This window comes from Stegostoma tigrinum, chromosome 18 (assembly GCF_030684315.1).
Source record: "Stegostoma tigrinum isolate sSteTig4 chromosome 18, sSteTig4.hap1, whole genome shotgun sequence".
Taxonomy (NCBI): Eukaryota; Metazoa; Chordata; class Chondrichthyes; order Orectolobiformes; family Stegostomatidae; genus Stegostoma; species Stegostoma tigrinum.
The window spans coordinates 42,082,452-42,093,309 of NC_081371.1; the positions used below are offsets into that span (position 1 = coordinate 42,082,452).

General features: G+C 37.9%; 1 protein-coding gene across 4 annotated transcripts in view; it reads right to left on the minus strand.

Annotated features, from left to right (window-relative positions):
• LOC125461026 (CD82 antigen-like) overlaps window positions 1-9,762 on the minus strand; it is a 36,006-nt gene extending 26,244 nt beyond the window's left edge. For 2 of the 4 annotated variants that reach the window (XM_048549309.2, XM_059652247.1), the window contains exons 1-4: window positions 9,587-9,762; window positions 4,368-4,506; window positions 4,038-4,143; window positions 156-228 (exon numbers count right to left, since the gene is read on the minus strand). In XM_048549309.2, the coding sequence (XP_048405266.1) occupies window positions 156-228; window positions 4,038-4,143; window positions 4,368-4,369 (181 nt within the window). In that variant the 5' untranslated portion in view covers window positions 4,370-4,506; window positions 9,587-9,762. The remainder of the gene's footprint in view (window positions 1-155; window positions 229-4,037; window positions 4,144-4,367; window positions 4,507-9,586) is intronic. The other 2 variants (XM_048549310.2, XM_048549311.2) reach the window with 2 other exon arrangements.
• Window positions 9,763-10,858: the final 1,096 nt, after the last annotated feature.

The window sequence follows — 10,858 nt, forward strand, 5'->3', positions numbered from 1 at the left end:
AAGTATGGATAAATGTCTTACACTTAGTCACAGTGAATTAGTAAAAAAATTGTTCATGTCAAACAAGAAGCTGCTAAAGGTTTTGATTCTAATTTTCTTTCTTCTGTAAATTAATTTTCTGCAGTGTCTTAAGTACAGTAACTAAAAGTACTCACACAGTGTGCCAATAAAGCTGTTCTCATCCCATAAGATCCAAATGCCACATCCAAAAATGATTGCTCCAATAATCTGGGAAAAGGTAAATGTTGGAACATGTCAAAGCGAAAACAGAAGGGGAAGCTTTGTGATTTATTTTGTGGATCTCCATAGAATGATTTAGCTGCACTTTGAGTAAAATTGTCTTTACTCATTTCACTTGAATGAACATAGAAACCAAAAGACACTTTTTAAAAGAAGAAATATACATTTCTTTTACTTTACTCTTTTATTTTCATTTCTTTCTTCTCCTACAAAGTACAAAAAAGTTGTAACAATAAATTTTTTTTTAATCTACTAACAAAATGCGATGTAGAGGCATGTCATCCAGAGGACCAAATATATTTACTTAGATAGCCTAACATTACAGTTTGATGCATCTTGGCAACCAGAACACAAAGCGTAATGATTTATTAGATTGGAATTTATTAATGCATTGGAAATGGTCATTAAATAGGAAGTGAAGGAACATTTAAGCATAAGTAATCAATATTGTATTTGACATGATGATGAGGATTATCAGCAAGAATATTATAAATCAAGCAATGGACTCCAAGAGAAAGCACTATTTTATCATGCAGGAGAAGGTATAAAATATTTGTTTTTGAGATTAGAGGCTGAAATGGTTTATTTTCAGAGATATGAAGAATCCAGATGAAATCCATTCCACTTTTGGAGCCATTAGATAATATCTATTAATGTCAAAATGACTCAGAACATAAATAAAAGCATAAGGCAAATACAAAAGGAATTTTACACAATGTAGAGTGTACGGAAATTAAATAAATCAAGTTCATGAAGACAGCTAACAAGGCCTACTGAGGAAAAGAGTGGAAATTTTTTAAATAAACTGATTGATATAAAAGAGTCTAGAGAAAAAGTTTTTTGCCGTGCTTGTAGCAGTTCAAAAGGGCAAAGCTGGCACACTGACCACAAATATTGTAGGTAGAAAATTATTCAGTACCAACTTCCAAATCCATGGTGCCAGATCCTTAATACATGCTGGTTGTGATAAAGGAAAATGTATAGATTAAGTTGATAATCATAGAATCCTTACAGTGTGGAAGCAGGCCATTCAGCCCCACAAGTTCACACATCCCACCGTATCCCTGTAACCCTGCATTTTCCATGGCTAATCCACCTAATTTACATATCCTGGGACAGTATGGGCAATTTAGCATGGTCAATTCACCTAGCCTGCACATCTTTGGACTGTGGGAGGAAAACCCACACAGTCACAGGGAGAATGTACAAACTGCACACAGACAATCACCTGAAGATGGGATCAAACCCAGGTCTCTGGAGTTGTGAGGCAACAGCGCTAACCACTGAGCCACTGTGCCACCTGTGTTGGAAAACATGTAAAGCATAAGTCGCTGAAAGCAGTTAAGCAATAAGGTACAATTTTATCATACACAGCAAGATCATTGAAGAGTTAATGACAGGACAAGGAACTTGGCAAATATATTTAAACGCTCACTGAGTCTTGGGAAATACCCAAGGATTAGACATTGGCCAAAATACAAAAATTGGCACTTGATAAAATTTTAAATATGACTCTAGAAATTATAAATTAGTAAATCTAAAAAAATTGAGAAGTCTCTGAGTCTTAGTGATGCTACTATGGCTTTAAGAGGTGCATTTTGACCCGGTTTTATTATAAAGAAAGATAGAAACAGCGATGGTGAGCAGTCTGCTCAAAGCCAATAGAGTAAACGGCTTGTGAAGCGTTGGGGTTTTTTGTTTTCAGTTGGAACAATAGAAGCAGACTGACGAGTGGATTTAAGCTGCCATAGAACCAAGAATTTTAGTTTTAGCTTTCAGCAGTTTTGGGAGCCTTGAAGCTGGAAGTGGAAGCTCTTATTCTTCTCTCTGTTATAGCTAAAATCTAGGGTTGTCTTCCTGCTGCGAGAATTGCATATGAGACATCTATTTTACCGAATTTGCCTTTCCCAAGGGTATGTCTGTGGAATGATAATATATTGGAACAATTAATTACTGGTAGTTAATATATACAAGTATATATATTACATTGTCAATCATTTTGATAGAGTTATAGTTAAGTCAATATTCTTTTAGTTTTATTTTGTCTGAATTTTAACTGTAGTGTACAAATAAAATATGTTTTGCTAAAGTCAAGTAGTTTGACAATCGAATTGCATCTGGAATGAAACACTTTATGCTTACCTTTAAAATAATAAAAATGTTAGGGTCTAAACTATATTTTGAGGGGGTTTGATCCGGTTCATAATAATGCTGAAGAAATAGCCCGTCTGATTGCCACCGAACTCCCTCTCAAATATCAAAAGTTTGAGAAAGGATTGGTCCAGATATAAAAATGAATAAGAATGGTAAACTTATCGCAAGCAGACACTGCCAGCTCATGCGTTAGCTGTGAAACCTGTGAAAGGCATGGGATGCAAGAATATGGCAGGTGGAATGTAAATTGTGACGTTACTCCCTTCGAAACAAGAAGAATGAAAGCAAAATATTTTTAAGTGATGGGAAATATGAAGATTTTGGTACTCGAAAGTATTTGGTTGTTCTTGTTTATGTAAAAGATTGTGGTGTATTTATTACGGAGGCCAATTTATTGCCAGAGTTTTTTTTGTTGTTATCCATTTTACAGCTTTGAAATTTTACGAATGGAAAAAGTGAACATCAATAATGCAAATCCCATTGTGTCCACTGTGTCAATTATTTTAATATATACATTAGGCTGTATGACAAATATGTGGTTTTAAATGTAAATGCTGCGCTGTGGTTTTCCTAGGACTTGCAAATGTCATCATCTGAATATCTGGATTGATCAGGTAAGTGCCTTCACTGTCGTGTTAGTAGGCCAAGTCCTCCACAGTTTCTCCTCCACATGGGCCCAAGTCAACCTACTGTTTTCATAAAATCAGATTTTCCAGATGATTGATCCAAAAATATTGTACAAGGCTTTTCCAACTTTTACCTCCAAGTTCCCCTAAACTCTGATAGCCTTGCTCTACCACCCTACCTCCCCATCACTTTGCTGTTCCTTCCAATTTTTCCCCTAATTCCTGCTCACTCCAAGGACTTTACAAACTTTTTCTGATCCCTGTGATCTCTTGCCTCTGAGTCCTGTCTTAAGACTTCCACCATAGGCCTTCCTAAATTCCAGCCAACCAACCTTACAATTGCAAATTATCATAGAATTCTGAGCAAAATGGCCTATGCTGACATGTGCATCAAAAATCAGACAAGAGGTCTAGTCTGACTGACCTCCACTAGGGAGTAACCTGCACTACTTTTTGTGATTTTCACAAGCAGAGTGGCAAGTTTCAAGCAAGGGAGTGCCAATTGAAGGGGGATTATGCTTTTTTAAATAACTTGTCAGTGAAACAACTCATCTCACTGATATTCACCTTTATATCTTACCAGACTTGTCAAGCAAGTTAGATATCAGGGAAACTCAATGTGGAAACCATAGCAGGTTCCTGATAATTCAGCTTGCCACTTGCTCCAAATTTTGGATCAGGCACCAAAATCCTAGGACATACACCCTCCACAAAATTCAACACCACTCAGACTCAGCCAAAAACACAAGATTCAGCAAAGTCTAACTAGCTAGTTGGCTTCTAGGAAATGGAGACAAAAACTTTTAAATAAGGTGCTACCATTAAATGCATCAGGACATCTGGGCTGCCTGCATTTCCAGATTTCCTTGTTGCTGCAACCACCTGACCTTCTTTTCTTCTTGCTTCCCCATGAATATCAGCATCAATGGATCTTTAAACAATTTTCAAAATCACGGGATATCTATATTACCTCATATCTCCTCTGAAGCTGTGAATGTATACAAACAGTATACTTACAAGAAAGATTCCATTAAATAGGCTCAAGAAGTATTTGAGAATTTTTATCTTCACATCATTTTTCATTTTCCTTGCTTTTTGTATTTCATTGATTTGCAAAATGTCCCTGTAAGTAATCAAATACAGGATCAAAGATCACTGTAGCATAGACATTAGCCCTTTAAGCCAGATAATACCACTCAAATGGTTGATTTGTACCATGTCTGTACTTTTGTTTCTCATCTCTCAATACCTTTAAGTAATACAAGTCCTTTGATTTTAAGTTATGTAGGGTGAGAGGAAATTATTTTTAATAAGGTTATGGTATCACCGGCAGTGAGGTAGACTTACATTTCACTGTGAAGGCCCTTTTGTTACTTCTTTCTAAATTACAGGGTTCGGTAATTCGATAGGGAGAAAAACAGTGTCTTAAATCCAAGTTGCAATCATTCACATGTCTTGATGGTGGAAAAGCTAGTGGGTAAATTTCCTAGAATAATAGAATCATACAGTACAGAAGAGGCTTTTTGGTGCATTGATTTTTTACCGTTTAAAATACGCTACTATTTATACTACTCGCATTTTCCTGCACTAGGCCCATAGCCTTGAATGTTATGACAGCTCAAGCGCACATCCATGTATTTTCAAAGGCTGCGCGGTGAGGTACCTCAACCTCCTTCCAGGCAATGCATTCCAGACCCCTACCATCCTCTGGGTGAAAAAAAAATTCCTCAAAACCCCACTAAACCTCTTGCCTTTCACTTTAAAATCATTCTTCCTTGCCAATATCCCTTCAACAAAGGGGAGCAGCTGCTTTCTATTCATCCTGTCCATACCCCTCATAATCTAAACACTTTCATTAGGTTCCCTGTCAACCTTACCTGCTCCAAAGAAAACAACCCAAGTTTATCCAGCCTCTCATCATTTCTGCAATGCTCCATTCCTGGCAACATCCTGGTGAGCCTACTTTGAATTCCAGTCAGTACAATCACATCCTTTCTATAACGTCGTGACCAGAACTGAAAAAAGTACTCTAGCCGTGATCTAACCAAAGTTCGGCTCAGTTGCAACATGACTTCCCCACTCTTAAATACTATACCCTGACTGATAAAGGCAACTGATTTGTATGGCCTCCTAACTACCCTATTAAACTGTCCTGTTACCTTCAAGTATCTGTGGATAAACACCCCAAGATCCCTCTGTACCGGGAGAGTGCGGACCCAACGTGTTCTGAAATGTCGGATTAACAAGCCCTGAGAACCATGGATATTTCAGATATTCTGAACTGGTTAAAAAGGAAAAGAGAGATGTATAACAGGTATAAAGGAAGCAAAATAACAAGAGGTCCTATAGGAGTGTAGGAAGTGCAGAGAAGAACTCAAGAAAGCAATTAGGAAAGCAAAGAAGGGGCATGAGAAAATATTGGCAGGCAAGAGTGGGGAGAATCCCAAGACATTCTACAAATATATCAAGGCGAAGAGAACAACCATGGCAAGAGTAGGGCCTACCAGGGATCAAGGAGGCAATCTGTGCATGAAACCATGAAGAGTATGAAGAGGACATTAGTAGCATGTTAAATGATTACCTTCAGATCTGTCTTTACTTGGAAGAATGAGGATGCAAGACCATTCTTGAGCAGATTGATATAAAAACTGAGGAAGTATTAGAGCTTTTGGCAGATGTAAACATGGACACATCCCAGGGTCAGATGAATTATAGCCCAAAATGCTGCAGGAGACATAGGATATCGAAGAGTACAGCACAGGAACAAGCCCTTTGGCTTACTATATGCTGACCACAATGCTATTCCAAACTATTCCCATCTGCCTGCACATGGTCTGTATCCCTCTATTCTCTGCCTGTTCATGTGTTTACCTAAATGTCTCTTAAACTTTTTAACTCTTTCTGTTTCTACCGCCTCCTCTGCAGTGCATTCCAGGCACCTACTGCACTCTGTGTAAAATGTTTTCCTCACACAATCTCCTTTAAACTTTTCCCCTTTCACTTTAAACCTATTGTCCTTAATATTTGACATTCCTAACCTATGACTATCCACCCTATCCATGCTCTTATGATTTTATAGACTTTTATTAGGTCATCCCTCAGACTCCAACACTCTAGTCAAAACTTCTCTTTATAGGTAATGCGTTCCCATCTAGGCAACATCCTGAAAAAGCTCTTTTGCATCCTCTCCAAAATCTACACATCCTCTCTACAGTGCGACAACCAGAATTGTGCACAGTACTCCAAACGGAGCCTGACAAAGTCTTATCCTGTTACAGTACAATTCACCAACTTTTACACTCAATGCCCCAACTGATGAAGGCAAGCATGCCATATGACTTCTTTACAACCATATCCACTTGTGTTGCCACTTTTATAAGAAGCTATGGACTTGGACTCCAAGATCCCTCTGAATATCAATGCTCCTAAGCGTCTGGCCATTTACAGTGTACTTCTCTCCTGCATTTGACCACCCAAATGCACCACATGACTCTTGTCCAACTTAAAGTCCATCTGCGATTTTCTCCACCAAACTTCCAACTGACCTATATCCTGCTGCATCCTTTGATATCTTTCCTCACTATCCACAACTCCACCAATTTTTGTGACAGTTGAGGAAATTACAGAGGCCCTGACCCAAATACTCAAATCCTCTCTGCCTACAGGGAGGTGCCAGAGCACTGGAGGATAGCTAATGCGGTGCAACTTTACAAGACAGGTGATAGAGATAGACCAGGGAAATATAGACCAATGAGCCTAACATTGGTAGTAGGGAAATTACTGGAGAGAAAAGAGAGAAGGAGAAAACTAATCTCCATTTAGACAGGGAAGGTTGCATCAGTGATGGTCAGCATAACTTTGTCGAAGGGAGATCATGCCAAACAAACCTGATGGAATTTTTTGAGGAAGTGACCAATTGTATGAATGAGAGTAGTTGATGCAGTTTATATGGATTTTTGCAAGCCCTTTGACAAGGTCCCACATGGGAAACTGATAATGAAGGAAAAAACTCATGGGATTCAGAGAAACTTGGTAAGATGGGTCCAAAATTGGTTTAGTGTCAAGAGACAGAGTGCAAGTTGGAAGGATATATGTGTCACTGGAGCCTAGTGTGCATTTGTATAACACAGGGATCAGTGCTGGGACCCTTATTGTTTATGATTTTCAAAAATGATATAGATGAGAATGTGGATTGGAGGAAATAATAAGTAGTTTGCAGATGGCACAAAGATTGGCTAGGTGGTTGACAGTGAGGAGGAAGCTGCTAGCTTACATGAGGATATACGTGGATTGGTCAGATCGACTGATCAATGGCTGTCGGAATGTTACCCTGATAAATGAGAGGGATGCAATCTGGAAAAAGAAGAAGCAAGAGAAGGGGATACTCAATGAATGGCAAGACCTGAGGGAACTCAGGGAACTGATGGATCTCACTGTTCTACTGTAGATTTACCCTTAAATAGCTGTTCCCAGTCGATTTTGGCCAGATCCTGCATTATTTTAGTAAAATCTGCCTTAATCAAATCCCTTTTTGCAATACATCTTTCTCTTTTTCCACAAAAAACTTAACATGTACAGTGTTGTGTTCGCTATCAGTAAAATGCTACTTCTCCCTCTTCAATTTTCTTTATCCTCTTTTAAGAATGAATTGAATATAAATGAATGATTTAAATAAAATTAAATGAGTGGTAGACTATTAAAAGGGCAATTCTACAAACCTCTTGTTTACTTTGTCCCATTACCACTCCACATTTCTTTTCTCCATTAAACTGTTTGTCACATAATTTTGCCTGCCCTCCACTTTATCACAGCCTTCCCCTTATGATTTTTTCACTGTCTCTTGTTCAAAAGCCAAAAAATGTCATACTTTGCTAAAACTTTACGAACCTAAAACATTCAGTTAATTTCTGCTCGATCTGTGGGGATTTCCAGGGAAATGAGAGAATTAATAATACGGTGAAGGAAGGGATTAGGCAGGGAGTCCAGTCTCTTCCTGTTGCCATCGTAGTTTAGCATTGTGAGAAACTCAATGGCCTGGCCACTCACTGACAGTCAATGTAGCAACTTGTTTCATGCCCATCCCAATTGTTGGGGTCTGCCTACTTGACCTTGGCTTTTCTTTGAGGTCATCTCGGTAATGAAGTGTTCTCTACTTCATTACTTCAGTTTCAGCAGTGTCTACCTGTAATAGTAGCACTGATGATTGGCTCAGCAGCTTCAGGAAGTGGGGTACCACCATCAATTGAATGGCTGTCCGAGTGGCAACATTTTCATTGTCTGCTTCCCACAAAATGGCACCCCTGAAAACTGACACCCAGCATTTGGTCAACCTCAAAGGTGGGAACTTCTGATGTGTTGTTAACATTCAGCCCATTAAATTGTTTCTTTCTTCACAGATACTGCCAGGCCCACTGCATATTTCTAGCACTTTTTTTGTTTTACTTCATTACTGGTATAAAAGTATAATTGGATATTTTTTAAATCACCTAGACAGTTTACATTATCAGTAATAGATATAGGAGGGCAGAACTGATAAATGTTACTCAGAATGTCACAACAGGAAGTAACATCTTATAGGTTAAAAGAATGTGCAGACATCAATTTTGTAATAAATGTTGATAAACTCATGCTCTGAGAATTTCCTCACAGCTGCATCTACTCCACTGTCGTGACTTTGTTACAAATGTGGCAGAAATCTACTGGGGGAAACATGTATGGGTACAGTTCCAACAAGGTTCTTGATTACGGTCTGCAATAAAGAGATTAAGAAAATTCAATAAAACCTTTCATTGAAGTAATGGGTTGAGTCATACTGAAAGAAAGAGGAAGTACAAGGATATTGTGATGTATTGTGCTAAAGTTTTCAACTTTATAAAATATCACATTCCAGTTCCAGCAATCTTTTTAGTTTTCATTTTCTTGTTGTCTTTGATTCTTGGTTTTTGTTCTTATGTATACCTTTTGGTCAAATTCATCCTTCAAACTAACATTAAGGTTCTTATAAATCTAGATATTAGGATTGGAATTGAAGTTCCATATTACACCAGTAAGACAGTGGGTAGCTGCTTTGGTGACATTGGTGGATAAACTATTTCTAGTTTCCTCAAGCCTAAACTACATAGCACTTTCAAGGAAATCAAACCGATTTCATGCATAGTTTATGTTTTGGGTTTTAGCAAATTTATGGTTAAATTGTTTATTACTATTCCTATGTTCAGACACACATACAATTTGCAATTGAATATTGATTTCTGCTACTGTTTTATATCTAAAAACAAACCTGATTTTTCAAAACTCAGTGGAATTTCAATTGTTCATTTAACGCAAGTTCCTTCCAGTAACTTGTTCAACTTATAAATAAACTTCCTTGTTAAGTATGGCACAATTGTCTTCAAACTCAAAATTATCATACAGGTTGTACACTGAAGGTCAATATATGCACTTAAGTACAGCAAAATAACCGACTGTTGATTTTTACTCAGAATATTGACAGCTTTTATGACGTTATTCTCAAATTCAGTTTTTCTTCAAAGATATGGTAGTCAAATAAATTGATATTTACTTACCAAGAACTCTTCAGTTAACATTAATTTGCTGCTGACAACAGAAACCAATATGTTTATATTTTGAAGATGCTACTAATAGTTTGTTCGTAAAGTTCAACTATATATCATTTACGTGTCTCTGTGAAGTACCAGTTCCTTTTCAACTACCAGAAGAGAAACAATAAATACGCTTAAAGCCCAAGAATCCAAAGTGCAAGTTGGTTCTTCGAATATAGATTCAAATAAGTTAATTGATTATTGATTAACTTTTATTACATCTTTAACCATGCTCATAAAGTAAGCAATGCGGGCGGGCGCATGGAATATAGAAAGAATGGATTTTTTGACTTCAATTAACATCCTGAAGTTGACAAATTACTGGTAGTAACTCAATTAATACTTGCTATTCTGAGGTTGAATTCTAGCCATTTACTTGTCGTCTAAGGGAATAGAGTCGGGGCTGAGATTTTTTTCAGTCTTTTTTCTAATCATAACGTTGCAAAGATTACAATTGCGCAATTAATCAACAGTCATCACCAACACACAGTTTCAAGTTCAAGAGTTGTTACCGGTATCGATGATCAAAGCACTGACACATGATTGCCTATATCATTGTTCAATCCGAGATCTAAAGGATGTCCTCATTACCAAAGTGACAACCAGTGAAGATGACTGCTGGACAGACCACCGGTTCATCTGCTCCTCAATGTACAGCAAATGTTACTTGAAGCAGCAGAAGATGAAGAAACAGCTCAGGAAAGAGCTCAACATTGAATGGTTTTAAGAGCAAAGCAGACTAACAAATGCCCAAAAATGCTTTCATTAAAATCTCCAAACAGTTCACTTTCATGGAGTGGAGGAAGACTGGAAAGAGCCATTTTCTCATGCTGTGAAGAAACCATCAGCTACAAGACCAGGAAACACCAAGACTGGTCCAAAAAGAATGACCACATTATCCAAGACCTCATTGACAAGATATGGAAAACTCACTGTGTCTGTCAAAATAACATCATTAGTAAGGCAAAGAAGGGAACTCATGAAACACCAATGTGGAGTTACAAGAATGAATAGAACAAAGAACAAAGAACAAAGAAAATTACAGCACAGGAACAGTCCTTTGGCCCTCTAAGCCTGCACCGACATGCTGCCTGTCACAACTAAAATCCTCGACCCTTCTGGGGACCGTATCTCTCTATTCCCACCTATTCATGTATTTGTCAAGCTACCCTTTAAAAGTCACAATGGTATCTGCTTCCACTACCTCCCCAGGTTCCAGGCACCCTCCACCCTCTG